Source organism: Hemibagrus wyckioides, linkage group LG01, assembly GCF_019097595.1.
Source record: "Hemibagrus wyckioides isolate EC202008001 linkage group LG01, SWU_Hwy_1.0, whole genome shotgun sequence".
Lineage (NCBI taxonomy): Eukaryota > Metazoa > Chordata > Actinopteri > Siluriformes > Bagridae > Hemibagrus > Hemibagrus wyckioides.
Genome location: NC_080710.1, coordinates 24,228,098 through 24,253,959, shown reverse-complemented (window position 1 = coordinate 24,253,959; position 25,862 = coordinate 24,228,098). Strand labels below are relative to the sequence as shown.

At 40.9% G+C, this 25,862-nt stretch overlaps 1 protein-coding gene across 14 annotated transcripts in view; it reads left to right on the top strand.

Annotated features, from left to right (window-relative positions):
* LOC131363056 (microtubule-associated protein 4) overlaps window positions 1–25,862 on the top strand; it is a 65,764-nt gene that overhangs the window by 25,767 nt on the left and 14,135 nt on the right. For 10 of the 14 annotated variants that reach the window (XM_058408013.1, XM_058407342.1, XM_058413646.1 and 7 more), the window contains 5 exons: window positions 7,548–7,667; window positions 8,137–8,229; window positions 12,661–12,816; window positions 14,088–15,440; window positions 24,414–25,447. In XM_058408013.1, coding sequence (XP_058263996.1) covers window positions 7,548–7,667; window positions 8,137–8,229; window positions 12,661–12,816; window positions 14,088–15,440; window positions 24,414–25,447 — 2,756 coding nt within the window. Of the gene's footprint in view, window positions 1–7,201; window positions 7,423–7,547; window positions 7,668–8,136; window positions 8,230–12,660; window positions 12,817–14,087; window positions 15,441–18,337; window positions 22,418–24,413; window positions 25,448–25,862 lie in introns of those variants that run through there. The other 4 variants (XM_058414472.1, XM_058412067.1, XM_058416015.1 and 1 more) reach the window with 4 other exon arrangements.

Here is a 25,862-nt window from a genome sequence, read left to right as displayed (position 1 = left end):
CCCCTGTACCACCAAACTGCCACTGCTGGGTCCCTGATCGAGGCCCTTAACCTTTAGTTGCTCGGTTTTTTTTTTTTTTTTTAAAAATGAGAAAAATTGTAAGTCTGCCAAATGCCAGAAATGTAAATGTTTCATGATGCCCTGAATGCTTCAGAGTAAGTAGATTACTCCGTTTCAGCACCGGTATCAACAAATACCCCCCCCAAAAAACAGGTAATAAATGGTAGCGGTATATCTCAAGTTTAAGCCACTCTTTTCCGCTTGTTGTTTTAGACGTCCCTACACTATAATTTTATGCTTTTCCTGCTTTAATCGATATGACAGCTGTGTTTTAGTCCCAAAAACAAACTAGAACTATATTTGTTCCACTGATGATGCTTCCTGAGAGAAAATGCTTTGAACAATATGTCAAACTTTGCTTCTTCAATATGTGTGCATTATTAGTTCTTTATTTTATTAGTATATTTAAAAAATGTTTATTTTATTTTATTCATTTATTTTTACCCCATTTGACATAGAAAGACAGCTGGTTTCTGTAAGCACTGAAGTAAAGCTCCAAAGCTTTATTTAAAGCTTAGTTTTTCGTGCTCTTTTAGTGTCTAAGCTTCTTTTTAACAAGACTTATTTGCTGATCACTGTGACCAATAAAATCTTAAACCGGCAATTTTATGTTTAAGTGGCCTTTATTTTAGTGAAAGAACAAGGCTAAACATATGGCTGTTGCTCTCTGACTTTCTGTGGCGTCTTCCTGAAAGCATGAAGCCTTTAACATATCCCAAAACCGTTATTTGAAACGCTGCACTTTCATCTCTTCTTTTGAAGGTGAGCTTTTTGGATATCTCCATAACAGCTTGTGCCGAATTTGGAAACGGCTCAAGGATTAACACAGTCAACGTTCTTTCGAAACTCTTGCATACACGTTTCAGCTTTTCTGCAGGCTCACCAGTGTTGTTGTTGCAGCGTAAGCCTCAGTAAGCTTTTCTTCCTGCTGTTATTCAGCTTCTTTCTGAAATCCTCCAAGACTCACTTCAGTTAGTTCATGAAACTGGCTGTTATCTTTTAGATTTTCAATATGCAGCTAGAAAAAGGTCACAAACACAGAGGTGCCAACTTGCAGTAAATGAGATGCAACTTTTTCTGCTTTTTAAGCAGCAAAAATACAAATAAAACTCGCCAGCAGAAAATTCACTGAAGCGGGAAAGACACAGGGATGTGATTAAGGCTTATTTACTTTGGATAGCAGTTACTTTCACATTGCACCAACTTTATGTAGGTGAACATTGACCTGTGATGGTCATTATCCTTGGTCTCGAGCCAGTATAATGCAAGTGGTGAGGACTATGATCTCTTCGGTCTGTAAAAAAAAAATAAAAAAAATTGAGGAGCTGCTTAACTCAGGTACACTGAACTTTTACCTTGCTGCGTTTAACTGCTGTTTGCCGCAGATCTGAAAAAGAAATTGCTTGCAGTTATTGTTTGCACCTTTAAAGATGGGCGGCGTTGCTGTTGTGACAATTAGCACATCTAATGATTTCTCGCTCTCTTGATTTATGTGCTGTTGTTCCCCTCGGCTTGATATTTGGCTGATCCCAATCCACCGTGCTCATGAGAAATCTCTCTAATTTCACTGCTTCGTTAAAGCAGTTGCGTGTCTTAAAAACTAATTAGAGACACATTTTCATTCTTGACACTGATTCTCGTGACATTTGCAAACTCTTTCACTTGTGAGTGTTCTCACTTTTAAATTTCTGACTCATGACCTACCCTACGTTTTCTCCTCCTCCTTACGCTGATGGCGTGAATGTAGCTGCTCCAGTAAGGAAGCAGGCAGGAAAGTGAGGTGGTGCAGTTTTGTCTCACGGGGGAGCTGCAAGTGGGTCAGCCTCTCCTACTTTTATTCTACTTTAAGCACATGCCGGACAGTCCTGCAGCAGATGTTCTTCATCTGCAACCCTGGTGTCCGTGGCAGCTGCACAGTGCATTAAATAATACAGATACAGGAAAAGATCTTCATGATCATGATAGAGTAAACTTTAGTTAATGTTCACTGAAATATCATGTGGTAAAATGTGGTCTGAGTGACTTTGACACTCGAACATGGTTTGAGTATAACAGAAACTGCAGATCTCCTGGAAATTAAAAATAACAAAATAACAGCCAGTCAGTGGCACTCTTATGGGCAAAAAGTCAGAGAAGTCGGAGGAAAATGGCCAGACTGATTTCTGAAGGCTGAACCTTAATTGTTTTTGTTCACTTCCGTATACTGAATCATATCTTGCATTCAGTTAAGTCCTGCATGTTTCCTGCTTTCTAAAGACTGCAGTAGAGTGTGGGCTATAAAGGAGTACATCATTGTTTGAATGTATTTTATAAATACGCCCCTTACACCGAGTCTGAACAAGAGTGGACCTAATGATTCGGAGTGAGCTGGTACTTGCGGTTTGTGTACAAAATAATTGAACTGGTAATTATTATTCATTGACAAAATGATGAACTTTATACTTCAGTTTGTGAATAAAATGAAAGAACTAGGTGATCATATGAGGATCTGCTGACTGCTGTGCTCACATGTTACTGAGCTGACCATTCTGATGTTTTATTTAAACATTAACTGAGGCTCTTGACCTGTATCTCCTGTATCATGGGGATGTGGTAGCTTATTGGCTAAGGTGTGTTGGCTACTGATCAGAAAATTGTGATTTCAAGTCCCAAGTCCACCAAGCTGCCCCTGCTGGGCTCCTGAGGAAGTCCTTTATCCCATAATTGCTCCGTTGCGTTATAAATGTTTAAAAAATGTAAGTTGCTCTGGATAAGGGTATCTGCCAAATGTAAATGTATCTGCAAGATTGCAGCCATGTGATTGGCTGATCTGATAACTGCACAGACGTACAGGTGTTCCTAACAAAGTGGCTGATAAGTGTATAGGCACTGCAGAAAGACACATTTCTGCATCATTTGCTTGTCAGTGAGATTTGAATTAAGCATTTAGCCATTGCTAACATTTTGGGGTGGTGGTGGCTCAAGTGGTTAAGGCTCTGGGTCGTTGAGTGGAAGATCGGGGGTTCAAGCCCCAGCACCGCCAAGTTGCCACTGTTGGGCCAATTGGGCAAGGCCCTTAACCCTCTCTGCTCCAGGGGCACTGTATCATGGCTGACCCTGTGCTCTGACCCCAACTTCCAAAGATGGGATATGCGAAGTAAGAATTTCACTGTGCTGTAATGTATATGTGACACAAAGGCTATTTCATTTCATTTCTGTTCAATAAACATGAACTTTCTTCAAGAACTGATGTTTTTATAGAACTGTTGTTTTTACAGTGTGTTTAGTGATTGACCAAAAGAAATGTTTATAGACGCTCTAAAGTAAATACAATTGCACAATTGTATTTACTTTATTTTGTCAAGAACTATTATGATCTATGAGAATTGTGAAAAGAGCAAAAAATGTAATAAGCATTTGTTAATACCAATTATATTTTCCTCTGCATTGAGCATGAGATGCTGCCAGCTTTCGTCTGCCTACTCGGCTTAATACTCGACGTCCTCTACGACATGACGAGCAGAAATGAGAAATCATTCGGTATGCCACGAAGATGACATTTCCAACAAATGCGGCTTTTCTCTCCGGCAGCTCTGTCACGCAGGAGATTTTTAAACCTCTGGTTTCATTTCGTTTGGGAAAGAGTAAAAATAAACTGATATCAGGAGTTCCAAGGAATTTTTGTTATACTGTTAACATTGTTTAAGCACCTGATGTTTTTTGTGTGTGTTTGTGTGTGTGAGAGATGATAAGTACAAATAGTCATTCAATGAGCAGGAGGTGGATTTTGAACTCCTACTGGGATTATTCTCTGTTTGTGTGTGTGAGTGTGTGTTTGTGTGGGCACAATATGCAAAACGCACATTTCCATTCAGTTGCGAACAAATAAAGTTTTGTTCCGAGAGTTCAAGCAGCCGGCGAGAGAAAGAGTGAACCAAAACAATACGTCTGTTTTCCAGAAAGTGTTGATTTTGTAATATGTTTGTGGTTTGCTACAAAAGAAGCATTCTGTTAATTCAGTAATATCTTAGGATGGAATAGAATGTAGTCCACATTTTTGAGAAACTGCAAAGTTTTATTTACAAATAGTACAAAAATTGTTGCATTGCACTGTCAAGGTTGTCTGTTCTGTTATTCATTTATTTCATTTTGCAAAGTTGCCAAACGTGTTGGAGAGACTGGGGTTGTACAATTCGTATAAAATGAGAAAAAGATTTGTTTGAAATATCTATTTGTTATGTAGCACCTTGCAAAAACATTGCATTGTGGGTACATTCTGTCTTTCAGAGTGAAACTGAATTGACACAGCGGTGATGTTTATCCTGTAGTGCGTTTAGTTTAATGTTAAAAGCTCAGTGAAGCAGAGTACATCGAGAGTCAAGTCTGTGATACGAATGGCCTAGTTTGAAGTTGGTCTGCCTCAGAGTGTCGGCTGGAGAACGAGTGGATGCGGGTCAGACAGAGGACATATCCTCTTCCTCCTCTCTCCTCTCCCCCTCGACTTTCAGCTGTGATTTATTCAGCCCTCCATCACGGTCGCTTTCAGAGTTTATTGCACTACTGGCTGTTAGTGGTGTAAAGCAGTACTGTGTACACCATCTAGTTCTGTAGTAGTTGCGAAAGTATTAATTATATAATAAAGCAGTTGAACGCAGAAGCTTGAAGGTCAGCTCCTAGACTGATTGTCTGCATCCCGGCTGCTCACGGCTCAAATATGTCATCAGGCACGGACAGTTTGGCAGGGCAGCTTTGCAGACTGCTGCATGTCCTCAACCACTGAGTGTCGATGGTAAAAATAGTCAGAGTCTAAATCCCAGGGGGTTTCAGAGAATCGCTGTTGACAAAAAGTACAACAGCCGCAGTAATAAACTGGGTCAGGCAAAACCAAGCACTTGAAGTGCAAGATGGAGAGGGAAAGAGACTGAAGAAGAAAAGCTCATTGCTCAAACTCTAGATAACGGCATCATGATGTTCAGTCATCTCGCTCTGCCAAACTCTAGTGCCCTCTCGTCATTCATGCTTGCCAACGCTTCACAACACCCAGCCTTTCTACAGACCTTCCCTCTTTTCTTTTCTTTTTTAAATACGGAGAGAGAGAGAGCCCCCAACAAATAAGAGTGCACTCAGTTGGAAATATTAGCTTATTTGTCATGAATTTGTTGGTTGACCGAACTCCAGGAGGGCACAGAGGCTCTCTGGGTAAAGTTCACTCAGGGATAACCACATGCTTTTTATGCTTTTTATAAAGCTGCATGAAATAGTCTTATACATTCTCCATCTGTTGCTCAGGCTTCATTTTAGCTCCAAGCTCTGCAAATAGCTATATATATATATATATATATATATAATAGGAGCTTAGAGTGCTTCTTATCTCTTCTTGACCTTGGGTCAGTTCTGTTCAACATCTTTATTCACGTCTGCTACTCATTCACATCTCTAACGTTTCCCCTCACTCAGAATCCTCGTCTCATTCACAAGACCTAGCCAACGCACTTGTATGACTTTTATATGACGGAGTTAAACTGAACTTGTAAGAGCATTTCAGATAACTAGTTAGTGCCAGTGAAATGATCAAATCCACTCAGATAGTCAACGGATAGATGTTTCTTTTTATAGAGCTGATCAGTATGCCTAGAAGCATTCAAAATACAGTGGAATATCACATATACAGTACTGCACAGTGAAATTCTTTCTTCGCATATCCCATTCTTGGGGGTTGGGGTTAGAGCGCAGGGTCAACCATGATGCAATGCTCCTGGAGCAGGGTGGGCTGGGGGCATTGCTCAAGGGCCTAACAGTGGCAGCTTGGCGGTGCTGGGGCTCCAACCACAATCTTTTGGTCAGTGACCCAAAGCCTTAACACCACTTTGAGCTACAAATCTTGTCAGTGGAAAGCCAACCAGTGAAAGCTGTTTTGAAAGAGTCAACCCATGATGCCAACATTGCTTTCGGCAAGTGTTAAAAAAAAAGCAATATGATTTTCACACGTTGTTTTTTTTTTTTTTTGTTGTTGACAGATTGGTGGCATGGGTGGTCTGTTCTATTTTTAACTCAAACTTGGTGGCATGACTTCCTGTGAGGACCCTTGACATGGAATGCATGGCTTGGGTCAGTTCTTTGTAAGCAGCCATACAGTTTACATACACTTCATATTGGTAATATTGCTAAAATTTTTGGGTGGCTGGAAAGGATTATCTGCGTTTATATTATTTCCTGTTCTGCAATACAAATTTTCGCCTTAAAATTTCGCCTCCGTTGATGAGGTTCCACTGTATAACAGTACAATTTCTCTTTTACTGAAGCTAAGAGGCCCAGACCTGTTCCAGCATAACAGTGCCCTTAAACACAAAGTGAGCTCCAAGAAGACATGGTCGAATAAGTTTTGAGTGACAGAAGTCGAGTGTCAGGTTTCCTCTGGGTTCTCCAGTCCCGTCCCGTCTGTGTATGGAGCCCTATAATAGACAACCAGGATTTGCATAATTGTTCCCTGGAATTTGTTCCCTGCTGAAAAGGAAAGGATGAATTACCAATAAATGAATATATGATGAACAAAAAAAAGCTCTCTCAAATTTTGGGAATATTTTAGAGGACACCTAAAAGTCAGGAGAGCATTCTCTTTATGGAAATCTAAGATTGATTTTAGCATACTGTGTTTCTGGCTCATTCAGCTGTGACAGCAGACAGAGCTGGAAGGGTAGAACAGAGGAGGTCAAGTCAGCAAAACTCAAAGTGACAGTGGGTTGTGGGCTTTTCAGAGAGCATGCAGCATGGGAGCTGATTTACAGGAGTGCTCTTGTACTTCTGCAAACTTGAATTTCAACCAAATAAGTTGTTTTGCCGCAATAACAGATTTTATTTAGTTGCGTTACCTTTTCCAACTTCCCTGACATAGCACCAGGCAGGCTATCTAATGACAGCATGAAGCTTGATTTAATAAACAGTAGGAGGCCTAAGCGAAAGCCCCAAGAGGTCCGTTTGGATTTTCAGGACCTGTGGTGTTCTAGTCACTGTGGGTTTTGTTCTGTCAAGTCTTCTCACTGTCAACCTTGAAAAGCCACCAGGCCACTATGGGAGAGAGCAATGAGGCGGCGAGGGAGGGACAGGGCGAGGGAGGGTGCTTTACCCCTGCTGTGGTCAGAACAAACACTTCAGATCAGGCGGCAGGCCTGCAAAGAGTCAGGAGGTTCCCGGTCGAGACGGGACCACAGGCTCACACTGTGCCAGTCACACACACACACACACACACACACACACGCACATGCCTCTCAGGCCACTGCACACAATCTGACCAGGCTCTATAGCTAACACTGTCCTATTGATGCATATCAAACTGTATTTGTTTACCTAATGGATACAATGGATTAGACTGTGGTTTGGATGAAGGTGAGTTTATATAACGGTTTCTATAATGTTTTGAGGTTAGGCGTGTATGCAAGCAAAATAGTTCATGTGTGTTCTTTTCACATGTCTGACAAAAGGTGGGATCTGTTTTTGTGTCTTTGTTACAGGCATTGTAGGTCTGTCAGGGACACCAGAGGGACAGAGTTCAGTGTTGCACCAGGAGCTGCAGAAGGAAGTCCAGCCACCTCTAATAGATCATCAGGCCTTGTTGTCGGACTTTGCGCCAGGTGAGAACTGATGTTTGTAATAATGCTGGCAGACTGCATGCGATACAGTAAATGTCACAGAATTTGTGACATTGCAGTGATATGTATTTTAGACCCTGAGCAAAATTGATCAGAATATATGAATAAGCATAACTCAAGCCAAAAAGCATGACATGAACTCAGAATCAGTAAACTGTCCAATTCTATAGTATCAGAGTCTTCAATTGAAATGTGTTTTTATTAACAACAGATTTCAGGAATAAAAATAAAATAAAATAATTCAGTGGTAATAATTGGGCCCTTTCAAAAGGAAAAGATTGCACAAGTACCCCATTCATCTTTCAGTGATATCTGAGTGGTTGTGGCTTGTGGCTTTTTCTTGGTCTCTGTGTTTCTCCCCCCTCAAACTTTTATCTTTCTACTGAAGCACAAACAAAATCTTTAGCAGCTCTTTATTGTCTTTACAACCTTTCTCCTTTCTTTCTCACAGACTGTGAGGCTGTGGCTGGTTTTCCTGATCACTGGAGTGCTCAGTCTCACCCCTCCCAGTTCATTGACACTAGCTTGATGGGAACTTTCTCAGGTTAATGTCTATATTCTACTGTTGCCACTTTTCTTGCCAGTGTCTTACAACTGTTAGCAATGTTTTAGTTACAGTGCTATTGTCCTTGTTATGATAAATGTATTTTTTTTTGTGTGTGATCATAGTGTTGGATTAATGTAGTAGAAATGGGTAAAATACAAAAGAAATTAGTTTAACTAGATTGGTAATACTAAAATAGGACTTAAGATATGATGCATTTATTTGCCATTTGCATTTTATATATACATATTACACACTTATGTCTTCACTCCAGTTCTTCTCTAATTCGTGTAAGTGTACATGAAGCATTTCCATAATTTAACTGCAAACATTCTCATATAACACAGCAAATGCAAACAAGGCTCTGGAAATGTATTTACAGTCCAAATCACATTATAGATGTATTACAACAATGCTAGCACATGTTCATTGTCCACTTTATTAGAAACGCCTGTACACCTGCACATTCATGCAGTGTGTTATCAGCATGGCAGCAGCACAAAGGAAAAAAAAATACTGCAGATACAGGTCACAAGCTGCAGTTAATGTTTACATCAGAATGAAGAAAAAGTGTGATTTCTGTGACTTGGATTATAGTACCAGATGAGCTGGTTTAAATATTTTTGGTCTACTGGGAATTTCACTCACAATCTTTAGAGTTTATGCAGAACGGTGCAAAAAAAACATCCAGTGATCAGCGTTTCTATGGGTGGAAATGTCTTGTTAATGGGAGAGGTCAGAAAAAAAATAGCCCACTTGATTCCCACTGCCAGGAAGGATGTAGTAATTCAATTTAATCTTTACAACTGTGACAAGCACAAAAAACATGTCCGCATGCACAAAACATCAAACCTTGAGGTGGACGGGCTATAACAACACAAGGCCACATTTGAGTTTCACTCCAATCAGCCAAGACCATGAATCCAAGGCTATCTTTGGCACAGATGACCTAAAAAATATCACCTGGCATATTCTTTTCCAGTCTTGAGTTATCCAGTTTCTGTAACACCATTCTGTGCCAGAAAGTGACCCTTATGTGTGAAATTCCCAGGAGATCATCAGTTTCTGAAATACTCAAACTAGCCAATGTGGCACCCACATCCATACCATGGATAAAGTCACTGAGATCACATGTTTTCACCATTATGATGTTTTTCCCCACTATCTGTACAGTATCTGTAGATCTTAACCTGTATATGCATATATTTTGAATTGCACTGCTGCCACATGGTTGACTAATTAGATGTATTCCTAATAAAGTGGATGGTGAAAGTATATTGTAGAAAATGATTGTATATATACAGGGGTTGGACAATGAAACTGAAATGCCTGGTTTTAGACCACAATAATTCATTAGTATGGTGTAGGGCCTCCTTTTGCGGCCAATACAGCATCAATTCGTCTTGGGAATGACAGATACAAGTCCTGCACAGTGGCCAGAGGGATTTTGAGCCATTTTTCTTGCAGAATAGTGGCCAGGTCACTACGTGATGCTGGTGGAGGAAAACGTTTCCTGACTCGCTCCTCCAAAACACCCCAAAGTGGCTCAATAATATTTAGATCTGGTGACTGTGCAGGCCATGGGAGATGTTCAACTTCACTTTCATGTTCATCAAACCACTCTGTCACCAGTCTTGCTGTGTGTATTGGTGCATTATCATCCTGATACACGGCACCGCCTTCAGGATACAATGTTTGAACCACTGGGTGCACATGGTCCTCCAGAACGGTTCGGTAGTCCTTGGCAGTGATGCGCCCATCTAGCACAAGTATTGGGCCTAGGGAATGCCATGATATTGCAGCCCAAACCATCACTGATCCACCCCCATGCTTCACTCTGGGCATGCAACAGTCTGGGTGGTACGCTTCTTTGGGGCTTCTCCACACCGTAACTCTCCCGGATGTGGGAAAGACAGTGAAGGTGGACTCATCAGAGAACAATACATGTTTCACATTGTCCACAGCCCAAGATTTTCGCTGCTGGCACCATTGAAACCGACGTTTGGCATTGGCACGAGTGACCAAAGGTTTGGCTATAGCAGTCCGGCCATGTACACTGACCCTGTGGAGCTCCCGACAGACAGTTTTGGTGGAAACAGGAGAGTTGAGGTGCACATTTAATTCTGCAGTGAGATGGGCAGCTGTGGTTTTATGTTTTTTGGATACAATCCGGGTTAGCACCCGGACATGCCTTTCAGACAGCTTCCTCTTGCGTCCACAGTTACTCCTTTTGGATGTGGTTCGTCCTTCTTGGTGGTATGCTGACATTACCCTGGATACCGTGGCTCTTGATACATCACAAAGACTTGCTGTCTTAGTCACATGCGCCAGCGAGACGTGCACCAACAATTTGTCCTCTTTTGAACTCTGATCTGTCACCCATAATGTTGTGTGCATTGCAGTATTTTAAGCAAAACTGTGCTGTTACTCTGCTAATTAAACCTTCACACTCTGCTCTTACTGGTGGAATGTGCAATCAATGAAGATTGGCCACCAGGCTGGCCAAATTTAGCCATGAAACCTCCAACACTAAATTGGCCAGTGTTTCAGTTTCATTGTCCAACCCTTGTATACAGTTGTGTAAAGACTTTTGATATGTAGCCCAGTGTATAATATGTGCAATAGGTGATGAGGATAAGGGGGAGATGTATTGTCAGCATGCTTGTTGGGAGCCTGGAAGCTATTTTCTTATCTGAAAGATGTCACTGTGCGCTTGGACAGAGACAGCTTGTTGCTTTTGTGTTCCCATTTCTGTGATGACATTTAGAAAAGTACACTTTTCTCTCAAATTAATGATACTGTTTCTTTTAGAACTCTAACAACCTCTTTTAATGGATGTACCTTAATTAACCAAATCAAATGGCACCATATCGCCACATGTTGCTCTTTCAAGTGCCTATTAGCAAATCTCGGTAAAATGTTCCTTCTGAGACACAGCAGAGAGAATAGACTGAAAATGTCTCACTTTGCTGAGGTGATGAGTCATTCCTAACTCAACATTCACATCAGGTGTAATGCCTAAGCTATTCCATCTGTTGTTGCTTTATCTGAGTGTTAGTACTTGGCCTTATCTCTCATATCTGCTTTATTATTTCATTTATCATTATTATTATTATTGCTTTTGCTCTCTTTTTTTTATTGAAAGAGCTTTTTGGTACCTCTGCTGTAAGGAATTGTCAATAGAAATATACATGTACACCGATCGGGCATAACATTATGACCACCTGCCTAATATTATGTTGGTCTCTTTTTTTGCTGCCCAAACCATGGAGGCATGGACTCCACTAGATCCCTGAAGGTGTGCTGTGGTATCTGGCACCAAGATGTTAGCAGCAGAATCTTTAAGTCCTTTAAGGTGTGAGGTAGGGCCTCCACGGATCAGACTTGTTTGTTCAGCACATCCCCCAGATGCTCGACTGGATTGAGATTTGGGGAATCTGGAGATCTCAAACCCATTGTGCTAATCAGACCATTCCTGAACCATTTTTACTTTGTGGCACGGCGCATTATGCTGCTGAAACGGGCCACAGCCATCAGGGAATAGCGTTTTCATGTACGTGCTCTGCAGTAATGCTTAGGTAGGTGGTAAATGTCAAAGTAGCATCCACTGGGTGGTAGAACCAAAGGTTTCACAGCAGAACATTGCAAAAGGAAGATACTGCCTCCGCAGACTTGCCTTCTTCCCATAGTGCATCCTAGTGCCACGTGTTCTTCTGGTAAGAGATGCACACACACCAGGGCATCCATGTGATGTAAAAGAAAACGTGATTCATCAGACCAGGCCACCTTCTTCCATTGCTCCGTGCTCCAGTTCTGATGCCCACGTGCCCATTATTGGCGCTTTCTGTGGTGCACAGGGATCAGCATGGGCACCCTGACTTGTCTGCGGCTATGCAACAAACTGTGATGCACTGTGTATTCTGACATCTTTCTATCAGAACCAGCATTAACTTCTTCAGCAATTTGAGCAACAGTAGCTAGTCTGTTAGATCAGACCACACGGGCCAGCCTTCGCTCCCCACATGCATCAGTGAGCCTTGGCCGCCCATGACCCTGTCACCGGTTCACCACTAATCCTTTCTTGGACCACTTGGCCCTTGTCAGACTCGGTCAAATCCTTACGCTTGCCCATTTTCCTGCTTCTATCACAACTTTGAGGACAGAATGTTCACTTGCTGCCTAATATATGAGGAGATAATCAATGTTATTCACTTCACCTGTCAGTGGTCATAATGTTATGCCTGCTCAGTGTATATGTATGCATATTGATGTATGAAATATCAATCTTAGGGCTTAATTTATTTAAAAAAAAAAAAAAGAAGAAGAATTAATGTCATAGCACATTATTTGGTAAAATAACTCAAATTTAGCTGTACAATAATGCATTTGTATAATAATGCATACAATGTACTTTTTTTTTTCCCCCATCAGGTTTCTCTCAGCCAGTGGGATTGGGAACAAACATGGATAGTGGAGTTGTTTCACTCCAATCAGAAAAACCCTCAAGCATTGCAGACACCCAACAACCACCACTGTTGGCTACAGAGGCACCTATAACATCTAAGAACCCTTTGGACTTGCCTGCAGGTAGAGGGAAAAGACGCACAAATGCACAGATATGCACAGCTTAGCACACAATAATGATTAGCACTGATTTTGAGCTAGCCTTAAATCTCTTTATTTGACATCTCTATATATTGTATATGGGTGGAAAATGTGTAAGCTCCTGCTAATTCAGTTTAACGCAACATCATAACAAATGTATGTCATAAGTCAATACTATGGCCCTTTCATCTACCAAATAATACTTGGCAGATGTATTTAACTACTAATCTTATTGCAGTCCAGAACTCCAGCCTTACTGATGAAGTTTGGGGTCTATAGAGGATTATGGGCTTATAGCTGGAGATGTCCAGTGAGGCTTATCGTCCCAATAAGCCCTAGATCCATCAAAACACAATTTCAGTAACCTGGCCTTGCTGCCAAGATGCAGTATAGCCAAGATTCAGTTAGGCTTCTTACATACAATCACCATCTATAAGGCATACTTTTACACCTAACATCTAACATCCAAGTGTTCATAATAAAGTGGACAGTAAGTATACATTATATACAAGATGGATCTTTATTAGAAGCGATTCTGATATGCCATTGATGGTGAACTCTCAGTGTCTTTAATGGTAACATCTGTGAATAACGGAATGGTACCAATGAGTGTCGTATTATAGTAGGTGGTTTGAGTCACATACATGCACAGCTTGTGTGGCAGTCGGTGTGTGCTGGTTAAAAATGCGTCATTCCAAGCAAATGGAGCTTGCAGCTCAAACAGGGACCATATAGATGGAATTTGTTTCTAAACCCAGACCAATAAGATACCTGAACTACTACTTAATAATAATATTAATTAGTAATAATAGTAGTAGTAGTAGTAGTAGTAATAACAATAATAATAGTAATAATAAGTAACAAAAACTGTTAAACAGACTAAGCATGGACTAAACTGTACACAGATCCACTCTGTTCACATTATAGTAAGGAATAACGTCTGAAGCTCAGGTAGAGATACTGCACAGAAGGAAGGTGATTGTAATTATTGAATTTATAATTATTTTCTGCTAAACATATACAAGTATTCTACCTAAACAAGTGTCATGTTGCCTAATTAATATAGGGAATGTAGTAAAGTTTTGCTAAACTTTTTGAAATTCTGTTAATCTCAGATTTGCACTACAGGTGGGTTTGTGTATAATGCAACACCATAGGTTGAGTGTGTTATTCAATTTGAGCCTGTGTATTTGAGAGGGACAGCAAAAAGTAGAGTACTTCCTGATCATTTTTGTTCCCTCTTTGCATATGAGGTGTCTTTGGTGACCACTGGCCAGATGATGCTGGCATTCCCTCTGACCTGCCCTTCACGCCCAGTGTTTCTACTGTGATCAGTCGCCATGCAGGCCACCTAACAGAGAGCCAGCAAGATGCCCCTGACCATCAGTGGTCCCTCAGAGATAGTGGTCTGGGAGACAGGGATGAAAGAGAAAATGAGGGTACTGATCACAAAAAAGAGAAAAAGAAGAAGAAAAGAAAGCCCAAGGACGAAGTCTTTGACCAAAGCGAAAGTAAGAGTAAGCTAGAAATGCAAAGGGGGAACACTGATCTGCTTGAGGGATCCCATCATATGTTGACACACAAAGAACGTGATCAAGATGAAGGCTGGCAGCACCAGGATGTCAACTGGGCTGGTGGAAGGGTCAAGAAAGGCAAAAGCCGTAAGAAGATTCCAGAGGAGTGGGCAATTCATGCAGAGCCCTTTGTCCCTACTTCATCCCTGATATCTCATGATTTTGGAACTGAATTAACAACTTGTCCAGTACCTGGAGAAATTCAAGCTTCTGGACAAAGCCTAATCTCTCTCACTGAGGATTATACTGATGAGGGCCTCATGCCATCATCACTTGCCAGCGATCTACTTTCACTTACAGCTAGTTCTCCCCCGGCACCAGTGGAAGCCAACCTTGCAGCTCAATCAGCAACATCCCACTGTGAGGGACCAGATTTTTCAACCACAAGCCACTTGTCTGTGTCATCTGGTTTCCATGATGTGCTCATGGAAACAGAAAGTGGCGACATGAGTAGTACTAAAGATGACTTTAACCTCTCTGTGGCATTGAGTAAAGCTGACCCTCATGTGTCTGTGATGAATCCCCCGTGTTTTGTGCCTAGTGGGGGAGCCTTTGAAGAGGCCATATTTAAGCAAGATTCATCCTTCATTGACCCAGCACTCGAGACCCATGTTTTGGATAATACCCCTGTGGTTGACCCCTTGATGTCCACTCCTGGTAAAGCTGGTTTTGGATCATCTATGGAAGCTTTGATCTCAGCTCCTCCATTCTCACCCTCTCAAACTGCTTGGTCCCTTAATGGCTCAAACCTGAACAACCAGAGTGAGGTCTTTGACATCTCAGGCTTGCAGGGTACTACCTATGAGGCACCTGTGCCAGTTCCTTTACAGTCACCAAAAAGCAAAACTCCAAAAGAGGGCAAGTCAAAGCAAAGCAGGAAGACTCGTTCATCTTCATCAAAGAGTCCTACGTCATCTGAAGCAAAGCTGCCCTCTCCACAGAATTCTGGTTTGAACCCTGCTGCTCCGCCGTTCTTCCCTAGTTTTGCTGAACCTCGAGAGCATGTGACAGACCTGCCTGCCATGTTGCAAGGTTTGTTATTGAAGGGTAGAATCTGGAGCCACTCATTGCATGACTTGGATCCTAAGCCTTGCCTTGGCTGCACTGGGTTTGGGTTACTAGGCTCTTTCCTCCAGCCACTAACACATCTGTCCCCCTACTGGATGTCCCACTATCCAGGTTCACTCAAGTTGGTTGGCTTGGTTTGGCTTATGTGTTTGAAGGGTGCCTCACTATAAAGAAAAGCACTGTGTGTATGTGTAGGGCAAAACTGTCCCCATTAACCACGTGTGATTAAGGGTGTATATATAATACTAACCTAATGCCAGTTGGTTTGCAGTGTTACAGGAACACGTCTTTGTTCATTCACCACACTCCAATCACTATGCAACTCTGTCTTTTCTTACTACCAGGCTGCACTGGATCTACTTAACAAAATAGTCCTTTCTGAACTTTGCCTTAATTATTTATGCATTTCTTTCCATGTACCTGTTGAATGTGTAGAATGATTACTGACTGTGCATTTATCACAAGGCTAACATTATTCCTATTAAGCTGCATTTTTGGACAAGTAAAAGTAATTTTTTTTCCCTTCCTCTCTCCATGTAACCGTGCCATCCTTCCATTGACTGACATCTATTGCTTCAGGTAAGTCAGTTATTTTATTTTATTTTTTTTAAATTATTTCTGTGATTTTTTTTAGTTATTTTCCTTTCTGTTTACCTTAACATGCCTCTTAATATTGAAGTGAAAATAATGCTTTGAATTGAAATGGGTGGGCATGTCACATTTTTATAGTAATGAGTTCATTCTGCTCCAGCCATTAGAGTATGAGAAAAGCATGTAAGTTTAGCATACACTGCCAGAGTAATGAATGGATGATAGGAAATTGATCTAATAATTAATTGTGAAAATTGAAGCAAATCTGATCGAACAAATCAAGGCAAAGCACACACTGCTCTGGAAAAATATTTGGAAACCACCTCTTATAGACATTCAGCAAATTTCCAGATAAAACATCTTAAACAAAACTCACGTGGAGTTATTTGCTAGCAGCACATGGCAGCAACCAACTAGATAAACATTATTGCCATTGGCATTATATGTAGTGAACAGACAAATGTAACTATGTGAAAATAACAGCTTTTACCCAGTATGCTTGTAACCATCAGCCTCCATCCGTAACAACAGGGAAATCCGATGAAACCCCATCCGAATTTTTTAATCAAGGAAGCATAAAGAGAATTAAATAAAATGTTGAATACTTAATACCACAGTATATGATAAAATATATTTACTTTTGTAGGGCATATGGTACAAAAGGATTCCATCCTTTCTGAGGGATAGTTAGAGGTGTTTAATGTTTGTTTTATTTTATTTTTGTGGTATCCTCTCTTCCTTTAAGCTGATAAAATATTTATACTTACAGTTAGGCTATATTGAGTTAGCATGTGGCTCCTATAAATAGCTTAGCGAAACACAGCCCCAGTAGGCACAAATCTATGATTAATGAACAGGGAAGATGAAGATACAGTCTGCTTTCGCTGTGCTTATCTATCTTCCACAGCCATTTGGGTCATGGTTTCTTTCTTTTTTCTGCTAATCTCACTCAGTTAGCAGACACTTAAGCAGGAAGCTGGTTTGTTTGTCAGGATTAATTCATTTAAATTGTTTAAAATAATGTGATGTTTTATTTCGAATGCTTTCTACAAACTGATTATATTATGAGTATGGATGCAGCGATACAGAGACTGGTATCTGTTATCACTTGACCCAAAAAAAAAAAATATAGTAATACTCATATAGTAATGCTGAGTGATTTTGGATTTATTTTTGAGATTGACATTGGTGATTAATAATGAGTGCTGTAACATACAAGAAGGCTGTCTAGGTTAGAATAAATGACTGTAAATGACAAGATGAGCGAAAATTACAGCTTTTACCTAGTCTGTTACAAGGGATTCTGGCATAATAAAGGGTAGGGTAAATAATGTAGCTAGCTAAAACACTTTATTTGAAATTAACCAGCTAACATGATAAAGAATTGACCTTATAGCCTAAATGCTTGGACACACATGTTCGCTTTTCATGGCCACTAAACAGAACTACATAAAATGCTCTGATATCCTTGACTGATGAAGACTATGGTTTTGATAAGTGCCAAAATCCCCACATTTCAAAAATATTGGTATTAGTGCATCCCTTATTTAGATGCTAGAAGGCAGGTAATTTATTTATTTATTTTTTGCCATCAATTAAATCACTGCAAAGTAAGTACTATGCTGATTTTGTCTATTCATATTTAAGTCTCTTTAGCAATTGCAGAAAGTAAAGAAAGGTGATTTTATTCATTCCTTCACCTTGCCTATTTATTATGTGGCACTGTTAATTATGAAAGATGCTTACAAATGTTTAGATAGATGCTAAGAATGTGCTTTCATTGAGGTTTATATTTTGAGATGTTGACATGTGAACAAGGTATGTTTCTATGTGTCTGTGGTGTGCATTTTGTGTGTGTGAAAGAGAGAGAGAGAGAGAGAGAGAGAGAGAGAGAGGGGGGTGTGGCAGTATGACACAGCTGTCTCTGCTGCCTATGTAATTTTCAGCTCTTTCTTTGCCTGGGAGGGTCTGTGTCACTTGGGGTGCTATTTATCTGCAGGAGGAGGCAGGATACCAGGGTTCGGTGTCAGACTTCCAACATGCAAATAAATATGCTATGGGATTAAGATTAGGATTTAGGAATCTGCGATACTGGCTCTGTGGCAGTGATGACTCTCAGGTGTGGATATGTTCAGCAGGACTATTTTTAATGTGAGACCAAATGGCTATGTGCTTGCACCCTCCCCAGCATTTTAGTCATCACTCAGACATCTGTGTCAATTTTTGACGCAAATAGAATGCTTCAGTATAAACAGATAGCAGTCTGTATGTTTAGATTACTGTATAAAAATTCAATTATGAAGACATTTGTGAATGTAAGCTACACGACTGGCTTGTCATTGCACGTCAGTGGCTTGATTGAACGTCTGATAGAGATTATTTAAACGAGAAAGATTAGACGCAGAAAATAGCTGAGAAGGTCAGCTCCTTGTGTTGCTCATCGACAGGCAGCCTTCCTTGGATAAGAGGTGTGGCTTAGCTAGTTGCTATGGTAACTGAAGAACAGCTGATGTTTCCTTGGTAATGGGGACAGATGCTGAAGAACTAGGCTTGGGGTAAGCTAAGCTTCAGTTTGCCCTTGTAAAGTTAACACATGCATGAGATGCAGACTATTCATTAATACTGTTATAACACATCAGTACACAAGAAATTATGTAGTATATCATAGAACTGTACGTTTACAGTCTACTTGTAATAGTGTTACCTTAATCACACCCATTATTTGTCTGGCCCTGCTTGCATTCCCCAAAGCCGGCTTTGCAAATTAATGTCCTGGCATCTGGGTGATGGTGGGGGTCCCAGTCACTTGTCTCTTGGCAGAAAACAAATACAAAGAACCAAGTATATATGAAAAGGAAAGTATAGCCATATTGAGCAGTATCAGTGTGTTAATTATGCAGATATGCAAATCAGCCAGCCTTGGGCTTGTTTCTATAATAGGCACTAGAACTTGATGGCTCCAAATCCGTGGGTGGTATAAGGAGAAAGGAAGAACAGTCTGTACTACGAGGCGGCTCTTACTCTACTTCTTGATGCAGTAATAAGAAAAAAATATTATTCATAAACTCTCTACACTAATGCTAGAGAGGCATTTCAGAGTAGCCAGCTTGCTTACCAGTATGTTGTTGGGTGTCGGGAGTGCTCGGGATCAAACCCCAGGCTTTAGTGCCGTTCTGGACTAGCACAACCTGCTGCATCACCATCATTTTTTTTAAGATTATGTAAGAGGGTCTTTGATGAAAGGGCTAGGTCAGTGGTGTCATCTTGAAAATGACTTTAGATGTCATGTGATGGATTGAATGCCACTCAGTAGGAGAAGGGTAATGTCTGATAACAAGCAGGAAAACAGGAGGCATTTGTTTGCGACATAGCCAACAAAATCAGTACGGACACAGAGGTTTATTTTCATTGTCAGCTGCCTCCTGTTGTTGTCAGCATTAAGAGTGTCCTTATTCATTGTCTGTGTTCCTGAGATCAATATGTCTGAGCACAAGATCAGCCCTCCACACACTCGCTCCCCTACTTGCAGCCACCACCATGACAAGACTCACGTTGTCATGGCAACAGGAGGCGGTTGCTTTGGAGACTTAATGAAACAGGGCGACCAAGGAAATAATGGCAGCTCACTGGAGAGTTTACGGTGGGTGGGTTATGGAGCTAAACATAGAACCTTAGCAGCCAGTACAAGTCCTTCAGGCTCTTGGTGTGGCTTCTTTCTCAGTCTCTCTTTGTCTATCTTTGACTACCTGCATTCTTACATTCACTATGAATTATGTCACATTAACAGCTTTGAGGATTTATTTATTTGAGTAAACAATTGTTTTTGCCTACCTTTTCAAATAGTCGCTGTACAAGTCTGAGAGTCTTTTGTACGAGATGGTCACAGTCACACTATGGACACAGCCAACTTAATGCAACCTCTGAATTGCAAGTTTTGACCTCTCTGCAGTACAACTGCACAGCCTTCTTATGGCATTTTATCATATGATATAAGATTTGTGTTCCTGTATACTGCCGGTGAACTGGGTAGCCTGTTTCTAAAGATCTGCTTCAAGAGTAGGCTAAAATAGATTTCAGTTTTAGAACACCATATCTCCTGAGTCTATTTGTCCTTTTTGCTGTTGTTTAAATTGGTTTTCCTGTTGTCTTGTGGCTGGTATGAATTTTATGGCTGATAGGCATTTCCAATACTGTCTGACTCATCCTCCCCAGGTAGTCTAGCAGCCGGCTCCATACGTGACAAAATCAGAGACAACAGACTTCAATTTGCCTTCATCCTGGTCACTGATTTTTCACGCTATTTGGCGTACATCCATCTTTGTTTATCCCCCTCCCCACACTGCTCTTTCTCTCTCTGACTGCAGTGTATTCTAGTCCTAAAGAAATTGTTTCACAACCAGAGTACACTGATATGCCACTGATGTAATTGGCACCAAATTAGGATTCTGACCCTGACAGCATACGACTTTGGACTGCTGATTTGCAAAGCCCCCTGCTGGTAGCCTGAGAATGCACAGGTGAGGAGTTAAAACACTATTAGGGCTTATCGAGGTGGGTGTGGAAAGAAATGGGTTAATCTGGAGTGATTAAAATAGAGACAGATGCTGTTATGATCACCGTGTATTGATTAATGCTGTGACTAGATGCATTTCTAGACTGCAACTGGTTAAGATCATTTTCAGGCTGTAAGGGTTCAAGTCGCACGTCTTGCACATACTTCATTTGTGGGGATGGTAAGAGATTTAATAAGGTAAGATAAGCAAAGATTATATTATAAGCTAGACCTTTTGCAAAATTCAGAAGAGGAAGTGGAACAGGGGGGGGAACGGATGGGCATGAAGCCGCCAGCGTGGAGAAAATGAGTGAGGCAAAAAGGATGGGCTATCCAGAAGAGGAGGGAGCTTATTTTTTCCAGCAGCGAATAAGCTGCTACACAAAGAACCATGTGACATGAGCCAGAGAAATGGCCATCAAATGGGGAGGGCGGGTGGCTGTCTGAGAGAGGGAGAAAGAGCACTGATTCATTCTCACAGATTCTTGGTGAATTGTTGATCGTAGATACAGAGAGAGGTAACGGCTCACACTTTAATCCGTGGAAAACTAGACCACAGCCAGAAGGGATAAATCTCAACTATTATATTGTAACACAGAAGAAAAAGAAGGAAATTTAAAAAGAAGACAAAGGCATATATATTTAAGGACTAGGTAGCAATAGAGGAGGAAAAGCATGTCCTCTCTCTCCAACCAACAGCCAGCATCTCCGTTCTCGGAGTATAGTGAGCTATGCAAAGGTTCTTCTATGTCCACACCCCCTGCCACGCAAGGATGGGATTGGCAGCATGGTGACATTGGGGCTCCTAGGAGCTTTGCTGGTACCCCACGAGCCCTGGGGCTGACTGATGAAGATAAGCTGTGTTTCTTTGACCCTCCAGCAGCAATGGGCAAGGAGTCAGAGCTGCAGGTGCCTGGAAGAAGTGCAATTCCTGGGAGCATGTCACTAAGCAGCGTAGGGGGGAGTCTAGAGAGTCCTCTGTCTTCATCTCCCTCACCTGCATCTCCTGGGAAATTCTCAGCATCTTTAGATTCTGCAGGTAACAGTGGGATGATGCCCCCTTCACAACTTTCAGGATCATCTTCACAGAACATTGATGTCCTTTCCCCTCTTGAATCTCTGAAACCAGCCAGTGTAGCGGAATGGAATCAGTCACCTCATGGCCTCAGTCCAGAGACAAGCCCCAAGATGGGCTCTCCTCAAGCACCCCCTAACTACTGTGTAATAGGAGTTGTTAACGATAATTACCTTGAGGGTGGAGATGAAGGTGTTGGTGGAAGACCGGCGACTGAGGGATCATCAAATGAGAGTGAGGAGGAGGGTGAAGTTCTTGAGCCTTGTTTCATGGGTCGAGCTGAGCAACAGAGGAAGGCTATGAGGAGAGCCATGTCAGAGTGTTCCCATTTGTCTGTGCCAGCCAGCATTCAGCTGCCAGACAAGTACCCTGGCGGAGGAATGCTGGATGAGCTGACCTCGCCAGTAGGAGGACACCGTCGGCCTTACACTGGGGGCATGAAACGCTCACTCACTGTGGCAGACGATCAGCCCCCAACACCTCCACCAACCCTCTGTGCTACTGGAGCTCGGAACGGAACTGGGACAACACTCCATCTTACCCCATTTCCAGCACTCAAAAGTAACAGAATCTTTCCTCACTCACCCATAGAGGACGTTCCGGAGGGTTCAATTGTAGACAAGGACCAGGGTGTACTTTTGCCAGTGCCCGTCACAAGTCGAGCTCTTAATGGCAGCACTGTTGGTGCTGAAGGCAACGTCAGTCTGTTCCCAGTACTTGAGGGTAGGTGATGAAATCCTGTAGTAAAGCTGTAATTATCACATATATTTATTGCAATTGTTTTAGTAAACTGGTAAGATTATGTTCCATTTTTGTCTTGTCAGCCTCACAGTGAGTAGTGTTGGTCAAAGTGAACATTTTAAGGCCAGATTTAAGGTCCACATGGACAGCGTGTATGTCAGAGAGAAACTGGGAAAAATAATTTTTGTTTATACTGACTACTGTGTGGGTTTGTTATAAGACAAAAATATACTGGATCACCAAAAGTAAAGGGCATTAAACGTCTAGTCTGGGATAGTAGGTCACTCTGTAGGTAGAGCTGATGCTGAGACTACTGTCAAAGTTACACAGTTTGAATTGTGTTGTATCTGGAATGAACTGCTATTGTAATTATACTTCGTGAATGTCTACTTTGTGTATGCACTGATAAGCAGAGGTTCTATTATTGCAGCATTATCTAAGCATTTGTCTAAATGCCAGTAGCAAGCAGGTTGTTGGGGGGTTTCTGAGCAAGGTATAATCAATAAGCAAGTTGCTGGAGCAAGCTATAGCAGCCAGTGGACATAGACCTATTACATACCATTTTTGTCATGTGGGTCTGTTCTGATGATCCTGTGCCTGTCGCCGGTCATTCTGCATGTCAGTCAAGTGGCTTTTCCACAATTTGTGTGGAAAATACAGACATGGCTTACAAGACTGATTTTACAGCAGTAGTTTTGCAGTCTGGAGCTTAGCGAATCATGAAACAGCCAGTCTGGGTCTAGGTATTTTCTGTTGGTTCACAGTGATATGGCATCATTGTCAATCACATCTGCATGAGAGAAGAGAGAAAAAGAGAGAGATGGAGACTCCTCGAAGTTTGTTTTTAGGTGCATTTCTTCAAAATGCACACACAGTGTATTTCCCTTGAAAATATTGTTTCAAACAAGCACTAAATCTAATCATTTACTGTCCTGTTCATGGAAAATTGTTTTATTCCACAAGTAAGGATTTAACTGTTTAATGTCCACCTCTATTCACTATCCCCAGCATGGTTTATAATAATAAGGGGGTTTGCATTGACCTGCTTCGTTTTGCCTTTATTGATGCCAGTAGTGATGGCTGTTGAGCCAGGATAGATATTTATATCTAAACTGTTAGATATTTGAAGGTCAAAAGGTTAACAATTATTTCTTTTCATAATTTCTTTGCATGCAGCCTTTAGAATAGCATTCAATGTCTGTCTCATCGTAAAGCATAGAATATGGCTTGTATTTTTGTTCGAAATTATTTGCGTCACAGCACCATAAGTAAATGTCATTTTCTTATTGGAAATCGGATGACTCATTTACCTTGCAAATATTAGATAGTCTGTCTGTCTGTCTGTCCGTCTGTCCATCTCTCTCTCTCTCTCTGCATGTGCGTATGTGTGGTAGGTTTCTGTCTGTATACAATCAGATGATTTTTATTTATTATTATAATTTTATCATAAAGTGTTTTGTGTTCTGTTTTCTCTTTCTGTTTGTCTCTACATTTTTTTTGGTGAATGATTTTGTTTCCAGTTTTTGGAAAATGCAGAGTCATTGTTTACACTGAAGGCCTCAATAGCTGAACAGCAGCAGGGCTTGGGAATTGTACCTAAAACATCACTGGTTGTCTGTATCCAAGTACTCTATCTTTCCTAAACACGTGCTTAAGTAGATTGTCTTGATTTTGTTTTTATTCATTATTAAGCAGAATTAAACATAGCATACACAACACTAGGGGCAACAAAGCAGTTTTGTTACCAATTAATCCTGTGTATTTATGTCTGAAGTGTCTCAAATAAAAAATAACACATTATGCAAGTAGTAATTTTTATAATAAATGATTATTCATTAATAGGGAGATGGATTTATTTTAAACTTGTACATTAAGGTTATATGTCATTAAGTTAAGATAGAGCTGTGAATGTCTTTGATGCCTATTCTGCACACTTTAAAATAATAACACATTTAATATGTTCAACTTTTTTATACAGTCAAAACGGAGAAAATCCAGCCAGATGTGAAGAAAATAGAGAGCCTGGATAAGTCCGATATGTTCAGCAAAGTGGACAAGGTTGAGAAGACTGACAAGCCTGACCAGGTGGCCAAAGTCGAAGAGACCGATGTAAAAGGCAAGAAGGAAAGCAAAGATAGTAGTGACAAGCAAGATGCATTTAATCAGGTGGCCAAAGTCGAAGAGACCGATGTAAAAGGCAAGAAGGAAAGCAAAGATAGTAGTGACAAGCAAGATACATTTAATAAGGTGGCCAAAGTCGAAGAGACAGATGTAAAAGACAAAAAGGAGAACAAGGATAGTAGTGAAAAGCAAGATACACTTAACAAGGTGGAAAAAGTCAAAGAGACAACTGTAGACAATAAGGCAGATAAACCAGACAAAACTGAGCAGCCTGACAAATCAGAAAAGATTCATGAACCTGAAAAAGCAGATGCAAGTAAAAAGGCTGAAAATTTAGAGCAAGTTGAAAAAATCCCTGATATAAAGGCTAGTGAAGGTAAGATGGATATGTCTCCAGAGAAAAACAAGGAGGTGAAAGTGGAAAAGGTAGAGTTGAAAGCAGAAACTACCAAAGTTGATGATAAAACAGTAGAAGACAAAAGTGAGAAAGAAAAGCTTGATCCTAAGCTAGATGAGAAGTCAGAGAAGGATAATGCTGAAAAAGTCCAGCTCATTCAGAAGCCTCATGAAAAAACTGAAGAGGGCAAAGCTGAGGAAGAGAAGCTTGATCAGAAGCAAGAAAAAGACAAAGCTGAAAATGAAATTGTCGTGTCAGGCAAAGACGTAGCCCCAAAAACCGACGCTGTGGAAGAGACAAAGCTGCCTGAGAACCTGGAAAAACAGGAGAAAACAGAAAAAGCTGCAACCGCTGGGAAAAAAGAGCCATCTGCCAAAGTGGAGAAAGAAGAGAAAACCGAAAAGGCCAAAAAAGCAGCACCTAAGCCTGTGGCAACTAATGGTGCAAGAACTGCACCAGGAAAAGACCTGCCTAGTCCAGAGAAGAAAACCAAGGTGAGTCGCATCTTTTTCCAGTCATCCCAGTTTGTCCATTGGTCATGCTGCTGTTGCTGCTGCTAATGCTAATTTTTGTTTGAGTTTTTTAACATTTACAGGCACACATACACAATCAAATCAAATAAGGTGCCAAAGCAAGATCAATAATATCTTTCAGGGTTCCAATGTTTGCTCAAAATTTGTATAAAATGGAGAAGGAGAAAATTTGAAACACGTATTATTCATTTGGGCATTCATTATTCATTTTTTTTGTTCTGACAAAATAACAGCTGCTACTCAGAGCTGATCAAACTGGTGGCTTTGCCAGCTGTTATTTTCCGGCTTCCTTATTATATGACTAAATTGATCAGCTGTTTAGTTTTTTCTTGAAACAACTTTTCTACTATGTTTCATTGGTAATAGTTCCGATTCC